At 35.2% G+C, this 20,568-nt stretch overlaps 1 protein-coding gene across 1 annotated transcript; it reads right to left on the minus strand.

The window, feature by feature from the left end:
• Positions 1-292: 292 nt before the first annotated feature.
• Positions 293-19,699, minus strand: LOC141547590 (vomeronasal type-2 receptor 26-like). The gene is made up of 6 exons (XM_074275976.1): positions 19,536-19,699; positions 17,388-17,679; positions 7,678-7,896; positions 6,502-6,625; positions 3,313-4,179; positions 293-342 (listed from the first exon to the last, which is right to left on the minus strand). The coding sequence occupies exons 1-6, from the start codon at positions 19,697-19,699 to the stop codon at positions 293-295; spliced, it is 1,716 nt and encodes a 571-aa protein (XP_074132077.1).
• Between the last annotated feature and the right edge of the window lie 869 nt (positions 19,700-20,568).

Consider the following 20,568-nt stretch of genomic DNA (forward strand, 5'->3'; position numbering starts at 1 on the left):
TATGGATCTGACAGGTCTTTTCTTCCAGGCTCCTTCACTTTAAGTATATTAACACCCTTTATGTCTAAATAATTTCTCTTTTCTAATGGTACCTTAATATTTGATGTATTATGGTGGTCTATAACTAGTTCTGCTAATTGATTTCTATTTTTGCTTACAAATTTTCTCAAATGGTGCATTGCATTCTGAAAGCTAGGGTCTTTAGGTTTATCAAAGTCTGCCTTACCAAGGTCCTTATTGTGTATTGTGTAATACATCCAGTATGTGTACACTGATTTTCAAAGATTCTGCTTCAATGTTTGATATTCTTGTGAATACTCTCAATTGATTTCTGGAACGATTGATATATTGGACATTTATTGTGCCAGGGACTGTCAAAAGTCTTTTCCTGACCCATAATTCCAAAGTGTCAATTCTGGAGGGCACAGGATTTTTTACATTCAATCCTCCAAAGCAAAGTTTTACCAAGTCCAACTGAATTTGGGTCTCCCTTTCCCTCTGTAATTGATTTACATTTTTATTTTTAACAAATGTCAAATGATTTCAGTGGCTGCAGTTGATAATGTGGTTTGAGGTTTGTGAATTTCATTTTTCCCCCTTTTCTCTTGATATTTTCTTCTACATTTCCCTTCATATTCGTGATCAGACATTTCTTGAGATGAATTGAGTTGAAATAGTATTGGCTATTTAAATATGTGGTAATCTCTAAATTGACTTTTCTAGTGTGGCCTTTACTTATTTACTACTATATCAATCAAACTTTCTAAGCTTATTTCATACACTGGTAATATCACAGAATAAGTAAATTAATTTAAGTATTCTTTTCACTGAATTATGTTGCTTTGTCTAATCATGAGCAATTAGCATTTATCCAGTTACTTAGATCTTTCTGTTTTTGTGGGAAGAGTTTTCTCAGACTGCAGTGTTCTGGGCTAGCTCCTCTGGAGGGCTCAGAATAAGTCCTTGTCAGGATAAGCAAAAGTCCTTGCCCCACGTTGTGGATGCCAATATGTAAAGTTCTTGAATTGTGAGGATCTGGTCGCTCAATTATAATCCTTCTCTGGGAGGAGATCTGTAAAATCTTTTCCTCTGTGTGCAGGTTTCTTTGGAGCTCTGAATCTTCCCCAACTCTTGTCCTTCCTCAAACAGACTGGTCTCCTTTCAGCCTGCCTGGCGTCAAAACTCTATCCCAGAGTCGATTTTCTCAGACCCAATGCTGCCCTTCTTTTATCCTCCCAGAGAATAGGCAGGTGAGAACTCAACAGGGTGAGGGGAAATTCTTCCACCAATGAACTTGCTACTTTTAAAATTCCTAAGATGTAAACTCCCTTTAAAGGCCCCAACCAAAGGCCTAAGCCAGAGAACTGTCAAGTCAACCTGAGTTCTCACCTTGTACTTGTCCAGACAAGCTGAATTCTCACCTTGTCACTGTCCAGAAAACCTGAGTTCTCACCTTGTAATCCTAACATCAGACTATCAAATTTTTTGTACTGTCTATAATGTTATTAACAGAAATTTCTCTTTCTAGGGATTCCTACATCATTTGGTGATTAAGAAACAGAAATGTTAATGATTTGTATGGCTTTATCCTCTATCCTGCCATTTTTCCTGAAATGACCCCTTATTTCAACTTTTTTTTAAGTTGACTTTCTAGAGTTTCCTAGATACAAAATCACATCATATGCAAAAAGTGATAGACACATTTTATCTTCTTCTTGATCCTCAGGAAAACCTTGACTAGTTATACTTAAGCCATTGACACAGAGATGGGAAATCATATGTCTACTTCTGAAAGTAAGACAATTGAATTTTTCCCAGGCCAACAGGGATGGAGAATTTTCTGGCCTGGACAAGAGAATTTGGAGCTGGAGAAACAGGAGTTCATGGCAAGGCCTATCTTCCACTTGGTCTGGGAATAAGATAACACTCATTTCCTTTCAAGAAAAGCCCAACCACTGGCTTCCTACATTTCAAAATCTTAGAAGGCAAAGGAATTGTAAGTTTGTGGTGTATTTAGTAATGAGAGCAAAGGAGATCCAGGAACTCTGAGAATGTCTGGAGTGCCAGGTTGGGGACAGTAGTTCAGATATTGTTTCTAGAAGAATTACCTAGGAATTCTTGAATTTTTGTGCTTCCTCTCTTCAGATTTTTACTTCTATTTTTATATTATTTCTGGAAGAATGCTGACCTGTAAATATCACTATTATCAATCTGGGGAATCTCCTATTGCTTTTGGATGGAATATTCATTTGTAAAAAGAAACAAACAAACAAAAAAAAAAGAACAGAGATCTACGCAAGGGGAATTTTTGCAATTTTTTTTCTTTAATGAAAAAAATATTAATGCATTCTCAAAAAACTGCCACATTTTATACACTATTGTTGGTAGTTATAATAGTGTTTTTTAAAGAGAAAGTCACAGAAATTAAGCCATCAATTTTCCTTTGAAGTATCTATACTCAGAGATATATTCAAATATGTTAGAAAAACAAAAGAGGTGATAGGTTGCAATAATGGATGATGAATTGAATAAATAATATGACCACTAAAATATTCTAATTGACGTCATTTTATTGAATTAAGAAAAGAATATTATTACTCCTGTATTATTATTGTCTCATTTTTATTATTCTATGACAATCAGTTACTTATATGCCCAAGGTTTGGTAACAAGATGTATTTGATGGACCTAATAAGGCTTTGGAACAGATTTTTAGATCCAATGATCACTCTACAATTACATAATTGATGGAAAAGTGAGAGGCTACATGACTTCTAGTACATATTCACTGGTTAGAAACCATTCTACTCAGCAAATTAATTAGCCTTCTCCCATAAATCTTCTCTCATAGATAAGTTCAATTCCCTCAAAAATATTTGTTAAATATATAATTCACAGAAACTGGGGGGAAATTAAAGTTCTAATTTTCCAAATAACAAATCAAAGATTCAGAATGCTGGATGGACTTATCAAAGTTTAGGATTGGAAATCAGACAGTTATTTACTGAAATTCCACAATTATTTTCCACCAATATGTAAACATATCATTCACATATTGTCTACTATCTGTAAACTAATTCAAAATATCCATTCTACCTCTAATCTTAAATCAGGCAACAGGATGCTTGAATATGCTATTATATTGAAATAAAAACAAAGATGATTATCAGAGAAAACAGAGGCAAATGAATGAGATGTATTTAACATTTTCTTATGATATTAGTTCAAAGGAGTTCCTTGATTGTGATTGGTGAGCTTTCAAAGACTTGGCTTCTCAGGGAGTAACTTTCTTTTTAAGTAACCCCAGAGTATTTTGTTCTGATTTTAGAAGGATCACAAAGCACTTGGGAGCAAAGATGCAAGTGAGAATCCCAGCACTAGAGGTCAAGATGGCAAAGACTTCCAAGGCCACAATGGCCTTGCCCTTGGAACTCTGGTACGAGGGCAGGAAGGAGATCCAGATGCTGAAGAACACAAGCATGCTGAAGGTCAGGAACTTGGCTTCATTGAAAGTGTCCGGCAGGTTCCTGGCCAGGAAAGCCACAGTGAAGCTGGCCAAGGCCAACAAGGCCATGTAACCCAGGACACAGTAGAAGGTGAAGATGGAGCCCTCATTGCACTGGATGATAATGGAACCAGGCTCAGAGTGGAAGTCCATCTCCAGGAAGGGGGGGTATGTCCCAAGCCAGATGCCACAGAGACACAGTTGGATGAGGGTGCAGGTGAAAATGAGAGAGTAAGATGCTGTGGATCCCAGCCAGCTCCGGAGCCTGCTCCCTGGTTGGGTGGCCCTGAAGGCCAGAACCACAGTGATGGTTTTAGCCAAAATGGAGGAAATGGCCACTGTGAAGACAACTGCAAATGTGGTTTGGCGCAGGAGGCAGGTGGCTGTGGTGGGATGGCCAATGAAAAGTAGGGAGCAGAGGAAGCAGAGGTTGAGGGAGACCAGCAGAGTGTAGCTGAGACTGCGGTTATTGGCTTTGACAATGGGGGTGTCTCTGTGATTCAGAAAGACCCCCAGGACCAGCACAGTGAGCAGGGAGAAGCAGATGGCTGCACAGGCCAGAGTCATTCCCAGAGGTTCCTCATAGGCCAGGAAGGTCACAGTCCTAGGAAGGCAGCGATCTCTCTTCTTATTGGGATATTGATCTTCAGGGCACTGCAGGCACTCCTCTGCATCTGTGAACAACAGTAAAATCATGCTATAGCCCAGACTGATCAGCTTTTTGTCTCCTATGAAGCACGGTGTGATTCATTTTACACTGAGGTCAAGCTCATTTTTGGACTCTTTCAAAGTAAGGAGGAAAGATGTTCTAAAGGCTGAATAAAATGAAAGTGTATTTCAGTATCTTCATTTCTCCACATATAGATAAAAAGTGTTGAAAGTATTTATTTAATATCATAAGTTTACTAAACAAAAATTCAAAATCCCTGCATTCCTCTAATTTGAAACCACCTACAATGAGTCAGAAAGGGTCCTTTTATATATAATCCAATACTTTAAGAACAGGAATGAAATGCTGAATCCATAGAGGAAAACCAAGAATTGGTTTTTAAAAATTAGGTTAAAAAGACTTTTGTTGTGTTTCTCTGAATGTAACGTTATAACTACAAGCCATTCTCCAATTGGCACATGGTCCAAGAGTATAAACAGACAATTTTCAGAAGAAGAAATTAAAACCATTTTTATTCATATGAAAAATGCTCTAAATCATTATTGATTAAAGAACTCCAAATTAAGACAACTCTGTGGTACTATTTCACACCTCATAGATTGGGTAAGATGACAGGAAAAAATAATGAAAAATGTTGAAGAGGAATTGGTTAAACTGGGACACTAATACGTTTTGTTGGAGTTGTAAACTGACCTAACCATTCGGTAGAGCAATTTGGAACTATGATGAAAAGGCTATTCAACTGTGCATCCACAAGTGGATCTACTGAAATCAAAGAAATCATAAAAAAGAGAAAAGCATCCATATGTATAAAAATAGTTTAAGAGTTCTTTTTGTAGTGGCAAGGAACTGGAAACCGAGTAGATGCCCACCAGTCAGAGATTGGCTGAATAAATTATGATATATGAATGTAATGGAATATTTTTATTTTATAAGAAATGATCAGCAGGCTGATTTCAGAAATCCTTGAGAGACTCACGTGATCTGATGCAAAATGAAGTGGATAGAATCAAGAGAACACAGTACCCTGAAACAGATAACCTGTGATGATCAACTGTGATGGACTTGGCTCTTTTCAACAATGAGACTTGTGATGAACACAGCCATCTACATTCTAGGAGAGGATTATGGGAACTGAATGTGGATCACAACATAGTATTTCTACCATTTTAGTCATTGGTTATTTCCTTGTTTTTTTTTTCCTTATTTTTCCCTTTTGCTCTGATTTTCTAGTGCAGCACAATAAACATGGAAATATGGTGAGAAGAAATGTATATGTTTAACCTGCATTGAATTACTTGCTGTCTAGGGAAGAAGAGAGAGGAACAGGGAGGAAGAAAAATTTAGAACACAAGGTTTTTTTTTTTTGCAAGGGTGAATGTTTAAAACTATCTTTGTATGTATTTTGACAAATGAAAAGCTATTATTATAAAAAAGAAAGCCTTCATGATAAATACTACACATTGTTCTCAGAAATATAATTGGAATGGGAAAAAAAGAAATATTAACTGAAATAAGGGGAGAAATAGTCTATTTTGGGCGGCTTGATGATAACAATGTAAGTAAAATGATAAAAATCCAATTCCAAAGGACAGACAGAAAGAGTAAATATTATGTAAATGAAATAGAAGAGTTAATAAATGGATAAAAATAAACTACCAAAAAATCATCCCAAAGCTTAAGCTTTCGAACATCCTATTTTATTGATCAATATCAATTATAAAGAAAATCAAGACGAGATCTCATCAGCTTTGACACTGATATAGGTTTGAGGAAGATCAATTTTACTCAGTTTTTTGTGAGCGAAGTATCCTTGAGTTGGGACTCCATACTCCAGAAAACAAGTCTTTCAAATAATCTTCATTGAGAATTCTGATCAATCTTATGCCAAGGGATATTTTCATAATGTCTAAATCCTGAGGCTCTTAAAAAATATATCTGTTCTTAGAAAGTTCTTAGAATTGTTTTCTTCTATTAATTTTTCCCTTACTAGGGAAAAATTTTAGAACTATTTTAGATTAAGCTTTCCTAAAGGAATGGGAAAGATTCCAATTAGGATACAAAGTCAGGGAAGTATTAGAGATTACCATGGTAGTTAAATCCTGATGGGTTCTGCTTGGACAGATTTTTGGTATCTTGAACCAGGGGATGTTTCTAATTATAAGAATGATCACAAAGCACATTGAATGAAAAGGACTGAATAAATGCAATGTTATTTCAACTCAGAAAGTATTATTTTGCCAAATACAAAGCACACCAGTTTAACATTAACAAATAAGAATGTCTATTACTTTGGGAAAAGGACACGTTATCTTTAGGAACCGACCTGTCTGGTTGGAAATTGTCCCTTCAGGACATGGGGTGCAAGCATAGCAACACTTGGGCTGGCTTTCAAGAGCAGTCTTTTTGAACCCAGGGCCACACTTCAGATTGCACCTAGATGTTGGAGTCTATATTTCCACCAGAGAAAGGAAGAAAACGTTGTTGATAAAGCAACTGGTGAAAGATGGATGAATTGAGAAAATTATGAGTTCAAAGTTCTCCTATAGAAGACAGGAAGAATAAAATATTTGCAATTCTGGAGGACAAGAATAATCTAATTCTCAATGGAAACTTGTATCTTCATCTTGCACTTTAGATCATCTTATCACCAATGAATCCACACAAATTTCCCAGTAGATACAACCAGACTCCTTGATATTTTTTAATTATAATTTCTTGTTGGCTTAGTTTTTCCCAAGTAACATTTTAACTCTAAACTTCATTCCATTTTACAATTGGTAATGCTGAAAAGTCTTTGACCACACAAGAGGAAATATATTGTTTTAATTTCCAACCCCTAAAAGTTTTGGTTTTTTGTGTTTTCATAAATTCATAAATTCAAACATTCTGCCCAGAATGTTTCAGGGAATCATAATTTTAGAGAGTATGTACTAAAATAAACTAATTGTACTGTTCAGCTTGATTGAATCTAAGAATAAGGTGATTTTATAGACTAATCTTATTCTCAGGCTGACATTTGAAATCTCTTCTTAGGACTATTGTAAAGGGTAGGATGGAATTTATCCAATTATTCACAGATAAAATTGTATAGAGATAAACGTTTGATATCAGCAGAGGCTAGAGCTGCAACATTTACATTAAAAATCTCTAAAGCCATTGTGTCTTTGAAATAAAAGACAGCTTTGTACAATAGTACCCTTCTCAAATACAAACTCAGATAAAATTATTTGACTATACAAATTCAGATATTGAGTGATCTGTAAATAAATCCCTTTGGAGGGTAATTTTTCTCTATTCTCTGCCCTAATATTATTTTTCAAACTTAAATCACTTCATTTGGGATATAACAAGATTCAGAGTAAAAAAGAAGAGTAAGTGGATATTAGTACCCTCTCACAGACATTTCTGTAAGAAACATGCTGGTACCAATGAAGAAACAGCCAGTGTCCAGGAAGCTAAAGAGACAAAGTCATAAAGTTAATATCTATTGGCCCCTTACCTGATGGAAATCTTCTGGCCAATCTATGTCTTCTTCCTTAATGGTGAATCTCTGAGCGAGAGGATACACTTCACCTACTTTGACCAGAGTCTCTATGTGCCCAGGGAAGGATTTATAATTCAGTATGTCATATATCTCAGCAGCTGGCTGGGCTCCATCCTCACGTGACTCGTTACTGACAATATTGACAGAATTGATGGATTTCAGAAAGTGGTGGAGCTGAAGGCAAGGACAGATAATTGTTAGTCTTAGGGGAAAGAAGGATTTGTGCCCATGTCCCAGGATTGACTAATAAGAGAAAACAGGCACTGAATTTGGAGCATGCAAAAGTTGTCATTCTCCTTCTTGAGCTTTTCTTAGAGTTCTGAACATTTTTTCACCTTTCTCCTTGAAAACTAAGGACAAATGAAAACTAGCAAATCCAGTAACCAATTATTTTCTACAGATATTAAACATCGAAGGATACATCATCTTACTTCAAAAGATATATAATCATCAGGCCAGTTCCAATGGTCTTGTGATGGAGAAAGCCATCTGCAGTCAGAGAGAGGACTGTGGGACTGAATGTAGAACACAACATAATTCATGTTTTCAATTTATTTGTTTTTTGCTTACATTTTTCACCTATTCCCCTGAGTTAATACTTTTTGATCTGATTTTTCTTATGCAGCATGATAATTGTGAAAATATGCACAGAAGGTTGCAGATGTGTAACATGTATTGGATTACTTGCTGTCTAGGGGAGGGAGTCAGGAGAAAAATATGTGCAACACAAGGTTTTGGAAAGGTGAATCTTTACGACTATCTATGCATATGTTTTGAAACCAAAAGCTTTAAAAATAAAAAATGTAAAAAAATAAAATTAATGCAAAAATATCATCTTCCATTCAGCAAATCAGGAATTCCTTACAAATATCTCTGATTGTCTTACATTCTAAGTTCTTTGTTTAACAAAAAGCTGGTCCCAGAGAACTCAGTACATCTGACAAGCAAAAGCTTACTATTTCTTCATTAATAGATTTTCAGACACCCCCCTCCCAAACTGAGATTTCTTATTGAAGTAATTTATTGATAGAATTTAACATATGTCTTAATTCATAGTGGGTTTTAAGAAATGTGTAATTATAGACTGATGTTTAGGGAAATTTTTATTCCTTGTTTCTGTCTTTTATTTTTTAAAAAAATGTCCAATATAACATTGTTGGTAGAGAGTAATTTGGAACTATGCTCAACAAGTTAAACTGTGCATACCCTCTGACCTAGAAGTGTGTTAACGGGGCTAATATACTAAAGAGATTTTAAAAAGAACCACGTGTGCAAAAATGATTGTGGCCGTTCTTTTTGTAGTGACAAGAAACTGGAAAATGAATAGATGTCATCAGTTGGAGAATGGCTAAAAAAGTTATTGTAAATGCATGTCATGGAATATTATTGTTCTGTAAGAAATGACGAACAGGATGATTTCAGAGAGGCTTGTAGAGACTTACATGAACTAATGCTAAGTGAAATGAACAGAAAAAGAACAAAACAGGAAGACTGTACAATGAGGAATTCTAATAGTCTTGGCTCTCTTCAACAATGATGAGATGATTCAAAGCAGTTCCTGTAAAGGGTAGAACTATGGAGAAATATACTTGAAAGAAGGAGTTAACTCAGTTGAATTGGTCAGACAATGCTTATCTAGTTTAGCATGGTGCTTAATAGTTCTCTTGTTCAGTACATGTACTTAGTGCTTAATATAGTTCTATAAGATTGACATCTAAGATAATGTAATTATAATAGAATATATAAGAGCCAACAAGGACTGGAAGAGAGAAACATTCCATCTTTGGTCAGGCTCCTGGTGGCTCTCCTTTATTTCTCCACTGAAACAAGTCCCATCTGAAGGCCCTCCAGAAAGCTAGCCAGGCCATGAGTGAAGGAGACAATAAAGACTTTTGGACTTTATCCCTAGCTATTCTCATGGTGATTATTCTGTTGAAACTAAGGCTGGTCCCAAGAGCTCCAGAAAGCTATGCAGAGCATTACAAGCTCCAGCTGTTTAGTGATGAAGAGAGCCGTCTATACCCAGAGAGAGGACTGTGGGATATGAGTGTAGATCACAGTATTGCATTCTCACTCTTTCTGTTGTTGTTTGCTTGGATTTTTTTTCTTTCTCTGTTTTTGTTTTCCTTCTTGATCCAATCTTTCTTGTGCAACAAGATAACTATATTCATATGTATACATATATTGGATTCAACATATATTTTAACATATTTAACATGTGTTGAACTACCTGCTATCTAGGAGAAGGGGTAGCTAGAAGGAGGAGAAAATCTGAAACAGAAAGTTTTGCAAGGTTCAATATTAAAAAATTACCCATGTATATATTTTGTAAATAAAAAGCTTTAATAAACAAAGACGAAAATGGGAAAAAATAAAATTGTCCAATATAAATCTCAGAAGTTGATAATAAGCTCAATTTAAGAATAAAGGAGAATTTGCTATTCACAGTGATGCAATTCAAGATTAAAATAAAAACAAATACAAATGATAATGAAACTAAATCATTGGCAAAATCATTCTTGAAAAAATAGAAAGGACAATAACTACAATGGAACAAATTGGGAATGAAATTTTAAAATGACAAAGTTTAAGAAAATGAAACAATAATTCAATCTGAGAAAGATTTGAAACAGAGTTTTTAGCAAAAGCTACAAATTTATGTGGGACACTGAGGTTGCAGTTTTCATTGGTTAATGGAAAATATTCAAGAAAAATTTCCCAGATAATTACAAAATATAGAATGAGAAGGTTGAAAAACAGAAATTTAATCTACATTGTTGTTACTGAGGAATTTAATGGTAAGTCCTGAATATTTTAGGTAAAAGGAAAATAATCTAATTGGACAGAATGGATAGTACACATTTGTTGTTCAGTCTTTGAGTCCTGTCCCTATGGACCCCATGGACCATAGCCTACATGACCCTGTTATGCTCTGCTATATCTCAAAGTGTTCAAAGTGTTCAAGTCAATAGAAATTGTTTCCATGACATTATCTTAAACTGTACCATTCTTTGTTCCTTTTATTTTCAACCATTTCCAACAACAGGGTCTGTGCCAATGGGTCCCATCTTCCTATTCTGTGGCCAAAGGTTTGAACTTCTGCTTCAGGATTTGAACTTCAGTGAACAGTAGTGATGAATTTAAGTATTGACTGATTTTATACCCTGGTTGACCAAGAGTCCCTCTAAAGTCTTGTCTGGCAACACTATTATTCAATAGAATCAGTTCTGCAGCAATAATCTTTCCTCTAAGTCCAAATCTCACAGACATAAATTTTTCTTGAAAACATACATATGAGAGAGAGCAAGAGCCAGACCAAGAACAGGAGGGGGGAGAGAGAGAAAGAGAGAAAGAAAGAGAGAGAGACAAAGAGAGACAGAGAGGGAAGGAAGGAGGGAGGAAAGGAAGGAGGGAGGGATGGAGAGATGGAGAGAGAAACAGAGAGAGAGAGAGAGAGAGAGAGAGAGAGAGAGAGAGAGAGAGAGAGAGAGAGAGAGAGAGAGAGAGAGAGAGAGAGAGAGAGAAGAGAGAGAGAGAGAGAGAGAGAGAGAGAGAGAAGAGAAGAGAAGAGAAGAGAAGAGAAGAGAAGAGAAGAGAAGAGAAGAGAAGAGAAGAGAAGAGAGAGAGTGCAGCGTTTTAACTACAAAAACTTTTGTTAATAAATTTTAATTCTAGTAATTATCACATATATTACTGTGGAAAAGAATCCCCTATAAGAAATGGAGTAATCACTATAATATATAAAAAAGGTGAGAAAAGCAATACTTGGCTATTGAATCAAAAATAACAGGATGATGATATCTGTTGGAATCCAAGGAAAAGTGTTCAGCATTATATTGCTTTTCCCACTGGTGGGGAAAAAGTCCAAAGTTTGTCACTTTTTTGAAGACCTGTAATGTGTTCTACAAATTACTCTTATACCTACAAAACATGTCAAATTTGTCAAAGGAAATGAAAAGAGTAATATAATTAAGCAAAATAGAATTAGAATAGCAGGTAGATTTGGGTTTTTACTACAAAACTAAGAACAGCTTCATAAAAGAAAGCCAACTTCTACAGATTTTCAAGTTTAGTACATTAAGTAAGAAAAGCAAATGAAATATAAAAAAATTGGGGTGATGTCCATCATTCGGGAAATGGAGGAACAAATTTTGGTATATGTTTTCCTGGAATATTATTGTTCTATGGGAAATGATGAGCAGGATGCTCTCAGAAAAAAATCTTGGAAAATCCGCAGTGGACTCAAGCAAATGTACTATATAAAAAGTAATATCAGTGCTCTTTGATGACTAGCTGTTATTAGTAGTACTATGATTCATGACTACTCTGAAGAATTGTGTGATTTAAAAAAAATCTTTCCATACCCAAATGTGAAAATGAGTGCATCATGTATCTGAATATAGATTAATGTATTCTCTCTCTCTCTCTCTCTCTCTCTCTCTCTCTCTCTCTCTCTCTCTCTCTCTCTCTCTCTCTTCTCTCTCTCTTCTTTCTCTCTCTCTCTCTTCTCTCTCTTCTCTCTCTTCTCTCTTCTCTCTTCTCTTTTCTCTCTCTCTCTCTCTCTCTCTCTCTCTCTCTCTCTCTCTCTCTCTCTCTCTCTCTCTTTCTCTCCGTGTCAGTTTCTCTCTGTCTCTCTCTGTTTCCGTCTCTCTCTCACTTCTGCTGTTTCTTGTTCTCTTTGTCTCTATCTCTCTTACTCTCAATTTATTTTTGTAATTTTTTTATGTTAGGTTGAGAGATCTCTCTTTTTCTTTTACAACATGACTTTTATGGAAATGGTTTGCATAATTTCATATATGTTTTCTTAAAATGAACCAGAGTGGGAATAATAGAGAGAATCTGGAATGCAAAAGTTTTAACTACAAATGCAAAAATTATTTTAAATGTAACTGAGGAAACTATTAAATAAATTATTTTTAAAAGATTGTTTTATAAGACTTGAAATAAATAAATCTGAAGTAATTCACTGTTTCTACCCAGAGTTACATGTAATCACAAAGGGGAAAAAATTAAAAAATATATAAAGGAGTAACTCAAGTCATCACTGCATCCTCTTTAGAACAAATCACTAACACCAGAATGTTATGAGTAGTCTATGCTAAGCCCTATTTTCGCAGCGATATATTACCTTCCAAGGAAGATGTAGGTTTCTTGCAAGGTCTGATGCCTCCTTTACCTCAGAATAGAGCATTTGATGGAGAGCCTGCGCCACTAAATACACTGCATTATAAACATTTAGAATCAGTTCCATAAAAGCCATGTCAATATTCATGGAAGGCAACTCTCTAAAGGAAAGATCATTTTGGCACAAAAGATAAAATATATCTTCATCATTTCTTTTTGAAAATCTACAATTAAAGACTGATTCCCAGAAAGATTTTAGGAAAATGTCCTCAGGAATCTCACTTGTATTCAGGCTTCTTACAAAATCTGTAAAAACCAGGAATCTCCATCTGGGTATGAGAAAATAGTATTGTACCATGAAAATTGGCAAGTAGTTCAACATTACTATCAGTAGAAAAATCCCAGGAAGATGTGGTAATAAACAACTTCCCATAAGGTTTATAAGTTATCAATACAGAGGAAAGATCATGAAGGTAATCAGCTTCTCCATAGATGAAAATCACATTTGATGATGATGAAATAATCCTAGAAATTAGTTCAAAATCTTCTGAGTCTCTAAAATTTTGAGGCACTCTTTCCTTAAAAGTCACACACAAATCATGCCTGACCATTTCTTCTTTCAGATCATTGAAGAACCTTTCCCCTCCTGGATTATCAGAAACAAGCAGTCCTATCCATGTCCAGTCAAAATGCAGCATCAATTGGATGAATGCCAGGTGAAGAGCACACTGCTCTTTCCCCATTTGATATACATAAGGATACTGGACTTTATCATTCAGTAGAAGAGCAAATGAACCATAGCTAATCTAAATGAAACATAAAGAAGACAATGAGTTCCTTCAATTAAGGAATTTCTCCTTCATATTTCTATATCAAACAACTGTTAATGAGTATCAAAGAACAGATCATTTGCTTGTAAATTTTAATTTATAATTTTAGATCTCAAAATTATGTTGTTTTGGAATGGAAAAGTTGGAAGGAATATCTGAAACTGCACTCAACCAGAATTCTTTTTCCAATGTCTCCATCAATAATTTCTAAGTTTCTGTTTGAAACATTCCAAGGACAAAAATTCTCCCCAAAAGAGTCTTTACCCCTTTTAGATAACTTGATAAAATGTAGGATTTTTTTTAACTTTGTAGCTAAATCAGTCTCTTTGGAACATTGACTTGTTGTTCCCATTTCTTTTCTGTATATTCAAGAGGAACATTTTTGTGTCTCCTGAATGGAGCCATTTGTTAAATAGTTAATCATAGTTACATGTCTTCTCTAACTCATCTTACTTATGTTTGATTTCAAATATCAACAATTTTTTTACTGAGATTTTCTACAGCATACATTTCTCACCTCTCATTCTAGGGAGAATATGATTTCTCTGAAAACAAGAAATGTGTCTCAGATCTTGTTCTAGGAGCAAAAGTTCTCCATATCAAATCAATAAGGAATAGGAAATGGAGAACTCCTCATAATGAAATCTACTGCCAAGATTGGAATTTCACATAACTGATATATTATGAATAAGAATTCTGTAAGAGTTCTTAGTACTTCTTAGTAAGAACTGTGATAAGCAATGATTCACTCCATATCCAATGAGTACCATAATCTCTGAACTCTAAACACAATAAATAACAAAAATTGCACTTGTATGAGGCCATCAATCATGACATTTCTACAGGAGACAAGAGAAAATTTCCATATACACTATGTCTTTGGTATACTATTCAGCCCCAGTTTTACAAGAAGGTCATGAATTAACTAGCACTGAATTCTGATTTTAATCATCTCTGCAGTGATCCATTCAGGAAGGATATCCTCACACAGATTCTCAAACTCTTGGCTTTCTGAGATGCAACCCCTAAGGTCAAGTGTTTCAGAAATTATTGTCTTTATTTTTGTACCAGGAGGTGGAGCCAAGATGGAGGTGTAAAGTAACAAAGCTGCTCAAACTCAAACTCTCCCAGTTTCTTGAAAAATCAAAATAAAGTGTCTGAACAGAATCTGATGGAATGAAAACACTCTCTAGTTCAAGATAGAGTAAAAAAAATTTCAAGAAAGGTCAGTCTCACTGGGGTGAAAGGGGCATTTTGTCAAGTTTAGATAGACTCTGGGAAAGCCAGTGAGAGGAGGTTAATCACAGCAGTTCACCAATTAATACCCTCAGGGATGACTCAGTAGAGCAACTTGCATTCCCAGCTCAGAAGACAAACTCTGGGAAACCAGACTCTTTCCTGAACAGAGCAGGCAATGCTAACCTTGCAAACAATTTTCAATTGACAACATTAAAGCCATTTATAATTATATGAAAAAGTGCTCTAAATCACTATTGATTAGACAATTGAAAATTCAAACAGTTGTGCAGTACCATCACACTTCTCAGATTGGCTAAAATGACAGGAAAAGATAAAGATAAATGTTGGAGAGGATGTGGGAAAACTGGGTTATTAATGTTTTATTTGTGGAGTAGTGAACTTACCCAACCATTCTGGAGTGTAATCTATACTATGCCTAATTTGCTATAAAAGTGTGCATGTCCTTTGTCCCGGCAGTACCATTACTGGGTCGGTAGGAAAAAAATCACAAGGAGAGAAAAGGACCTACTTCTGCAAAAATGTTTGTAGCAGGTCTTTTTGTGGTAACAGAGAATTGGAAAAAGAGTGGATTCCCATCAGCTGGGGAATGACTGAATAAACTTTGGGCCATGAAAGTAATGAAATATTATAGTTCTATAAAAAGGATACTGAATAAGCTGATTTTAGAAATCCTGGAAAGATTTACATGAACTGATGCTGAGCAGAACAAGCACAACAAGGAATGCATTGTTCACACCAACAGCAAGAATGTGAGAAGATCATCCAGGAAAGGCTTGGTTTTCAACAGGTCAGAGGTCCAAAGGAATCCCAATAGGTTATGGGCCAGAATTCTGAACTTGAAACAAGGATTCTTAAAAGGTGCTAAATCAGTGGAATTGATAAAGACAATGGTTATCTACTTTAGCATGGTGTTTAGTAGTTCTCTAGTACTTAGTACTTAATATAGTTCTACAAGATTAAAACCTGTGATAATGGAGTATATAACAGCCGGCAAGGACTGAATCAAATTCAATTCTATCTTCAACAGCCTCATGGTTGGTTGACCTGTCCTCTTACATTTCTTCCACTGACAGCAAGTCTCCTCAGAAGGCCTCCAGAAATCTAGAGGAGACCCAAGTGAAGGAGCTAGGACTTCCAAGGAGACAATAAAGACTTTTGGATTTTAACACCTGTCTATTACTGTGATGATTACTCTGCTGAAAGGAAGGCTTCCCAAAGACCTCTAGAAAACCAGAACAACAACATTACACCAATAGACTTTGGACTTAAAATGCCGTCTGCATCCAGAAAAAAAGATCTAAGAAGAATAAATATAAATCAACACATACTATATTCACTTCATTTTTCTATTTTACAATCTCTCCCATTGTTTTTCCCTTTTGCTCTAATTTTTCACTCCCAACAAAATTCATAAATAATGTGTTTTAAAATCAAATAAACAAACAAAAAGTAGAGAAAGAATATTGCCAAATTACAACATGCTTCATACCATAAAGTGGGAAGGAAAGGCAAGAGTACTTTCTCATCCTTTAACATATAATATAATAGGTTTGGATGTGCCTTAAAATGTGCAAAATATGAACCACAATAATGGCAATTTTAAAACTTCAGTAGAGAAATTATGAAAAGTCACTCTTATATCCCCAGTGAGAAAAAAAATACATTTTTAAACAAGTTAGCTATGGTTTTATCTATAATATGCTAGGTAACTATCTCCTCAATGACTAAATACATATAAATTAAACTTCAAACTATTATCATAACAGCATAAATTGGCTGAAATGAGAGAAGGAACAAAGGACAAACAAAAGACAGAGGCTGTAGAAAATTTGGGATACTAAGACTTTTGGTGAGATTGTAAGCTGGTTCAACCTGTTTGAAGAGCAATTTTAATTACTCCAAAAATAGCACAAAACTATCTTTACCATTTGATACATTAACATCAGTATTAGGTGTATTTCTCAAGGAATTGCCTGATTGGAAGATCTCAGGAAACACAGAATGGGATGCTCTTTCTTAGTACATACTGATGAAGACAATTACTAGAGCTTCATGCTTTTAGGGCAAATACAGAAATCAATTTCAAAATGAAAAGGAACGGAGACCTCTCCGTAGGAATTTTTGAAGGTGGGAAAAAAGAAAGCTTTCTCCTATCTAAAGTCTTCAGAGTTCTATAAAGTATAAAAAGATGAATTAGAAGTATAGTCATCATTAGATTTTTGCTTGGTTCAAAATCATCAGACCATAACTTCACTTAACATACAGAATGATTTCCCAGATGGAAAAGGACCTCCTTTTTGTATCACCTTTTGTCAGAACATGTGGGAGGACTTCTTAATATTTGGTTATTGACTTATTGATAGTACATCACAACAGATTATAAAGAATTTGCTGTTTTAAATATAAAGAACATATTGGATTAAAATGAGTGACTGTATTGTTCTCTCTTACCTGTGGAACTTTATACAGTTTGAGAATGGTGGCCATGGCCACAGAAAGTGTAGTTGACATCCCTCCAATGACAGCCACAGAATTGGACTGTTTATCACAGCTATAGTTGGGGATAATGGGACCTCTCCCTGACAGCCATATTAAGGAGCTCTCCACAGCTAGTTTCTCCAGATGGAAGTTATTGAGTAACTGGTATCCCAAGGTTATGTTGGGCAGCAAATAGGGGTTCTTGTTGATCTCTTCAACAGCATATTGAAAAGCAAGGAAATGGTGGTATTGTTTGAACATTGAGCTAAAGTGAGAGGAAAAAAAAACAGGCAAAACTCTATATGCAAAGAAACAGCAAATTTTCATAGTGGGAAGGGTGTCACACACAGAGTCATTAATTCCTATCCTAAATACTGCCCCTAAAATTGACTAAAATTGTGGTCTTGAGCACATCATTTCACCACCAGGAGTTTCAGTGTCCACAATAGTAATATGACAGACTTGGACTACATCCTGTAAGGTTCTTTCAAGACCACACACATTAAGACATTAACACATGCACACACACACACACACACACACATATACACACACACACACATGATGATATACTTTAGACATTAGACTATGTCTCACTTTGAAAAAGAATTAAACAGATCATACAGATTGATTATCTTCAACAATAATAAAAAGATGCATTTCTAATTCTCAAACTGCAATGAGATTACTATACAAAGCCTATATTAGCTAAGAATAGATGATTATATAAGTAAAATTGCTTCTAAATGCCTTATAATGATTCTGGACATTATACATTGGAAAGCAAATGGAACACATATATTTCAAAAGATTGTCATGATCATGTAATGGGTAATACTGGAAGATTCAAGATTAAGTACTAATTTTACTCTAGCTGAAATAGGTACCTTAGTTATCCAGATAGAAAGACAATAGAGAGAAGAAAAATACCTCTGTTCTTTTGGCCACAACAGAAAATGTGTCAGTGTGTGAAATAGAAATTTGGGACAAAGATGATAAAATATGACTTGGAGAAAGTCATCAATAGCTTGGGGGAGCAGGAACGTCTTCATATCAAGTGAGTTAAATTTTAAATGAAAATAGCAATTCTGAGACATGGAACGTAGCAGAGATTCCATTCGTACAATTGGGGACAGCATGGACAAAAGCATGAAAATGAGAGATGGGGTATGGAACACAGAATGCGGTTTGGTGGTCTCTTTGGCTTTATTAAAATGCAACAAAAACGGCAAGGGATAACAAATGTCAAAAATTTCCCCATCCTTTATATTTTTAGACATAAAATGAGGAAAACCTCAGTTCATGTATTGGATCTTGTCAGTAGCACTTGTTGACATTGTAAAGTTCATATTGTTTGGTATTTTTGATGAATTGACATATTACTCTGATATTGGTAAAACATCAATATAGAATCATTCAGATCAAATGGTCCTATCACCCATAAAGTTTTTAAGTAAAGATAAGACATTTTATTGCTTTTCTTTAGCAGCTCTCTGCTGGGAAGATAAGGCTTGAAGCTTTGGATTAGATAAAACTGGACTGAGTATTCTGAATTTGTTCTTTTTTCTGATGCCTAAGATAATGAATGTTTGATCACATACCCCATTTTAGGTTGTTATGATTCAGAAACACTCTTTACCCAAATCTCACTCAACCCAAGCATTCATAAATGACCTTGAGAATTTCATCATGTATAAACACAGCTGTGAATATTTCCTCCTCTATTTAGAACAAGTAATCAAATCCTAACTATGTCCATTCTTAGAGAATATAGTTTTGACACCTAAACTCCAATTGGGAGTGTAGATCCTCTCTAATGTGTTTCACCCCTCCTTCTACTGGGTGAGGTTTTGTCATCAGTGGAGATGAATCTGTGATTGTTTATAATGTCAAATAGATTAGGGATGAATAGTCTCTCTATGTTTGCTGCACTGCACATTAACAATACTTTTAATTTATCAATTTATTGAAAATTAGATTTTTCATCATTTTTGCACCCACATCTTTGCTTTAACCAAAGTTCTGAGAATAAAGGAAACCCATCTCTACCAACAAACCAGTCAATAAGAAATATGGATTACTATTGCAGCAATTAGACAGGGTGAAAAAAAAACTACTTACTTTGGTACTGCTGGAGTTCGGGAGTGATATATTTTGAAGAAAAATTTGTCCACTTGAGTCTTAAACTTCACAAAAAGGGAGAAGAATCCAGCAATGATTAGGTCTCCTTCCTTTCTATACGTGGGATTGAAGCTTCTTTCTATGTGACAAGGATTCTTGGCCATCTGGTACTCAGATAAGAAAATCTGCAAAGTCAGAAATACAAATAATATAGAGGATGAGAAGCCCAGTTTGCCCAAACCCATGGCCAATATCCCAGATCTCTAAAGAGCCAAGGAATGGGGGAGTATAAGATTACAGGAGATCTTGGTTCTTGTAAATATAGGCACATGCTCTGTTGCTAAGCATTTGTCTTTTTAAATAGATGCTCAAGCTTTGTACAGTCTCTTTTCCTTAGGAAAATAGAATGTGAGACATGAAGTTGGCCTCTATTTGGGATAAAGGCAAAAGTTTGGATGAGCAGGACATATTTATTTGACATTTTTGCCTCCTGGATATTATTCATCTAGTTCCTTCAGAAAAATGGTTCCTTCTCATCTCTTGGGTGCAAGTCAAACAAATATTTTGACCAGAGTCTGAGAGTTTCTCCAAGGACCAGCTAGCCCAGCAACTCTGCACCTGTGTCCTTCATCTTAAAAAATTCCAAACTTTACAAAAAAATAATATGAGAACCTTCTTGCTTGTTTTCTGTCTCTGGAGCTTTCACAACTTTGAAGGGATCTGAAATGCCCAAAAGACTCTCTGATCTTTTTCATGCTAGGTCAACCCAGAAATTCCTTCCTTAAGAGTAGATATTAAAATCAAAAGTGAATTATTAGTCAATAAAAAGGAATGATAAAAAAGAATATTTTCAGAAAGAGCAATTATTATTTATTATAGCTTTTTGTTTACAAGATCTATGCAAGGGTAATCTTGCATTGACAATTGCAAAACCTTTAGCTCCAACTTTTCCCCTCTTTCCCCCCACCCCTTTCCCAAGATTGGAGGTTGACCAATAACTGTTAAATATGTCAAAGTATAAGTTAAATACAAT

The sequence above is a fragment of the Sminthopsis crassicaudata genome, chromosome 6 (assembly GCF_048593235.1).
Source record: "Sminthopsis crassicaudata isolate SCR6 chromosome 6, ASM4859323v1, whole genome shotgun sequence".
Lineage (NCBI taxonomy): Eukaryota > Metazoa > Chordata > Mammalia > Dasyuromorphia > Dasyuridae > Sminthopsis > Sminthopsis crassicaudata.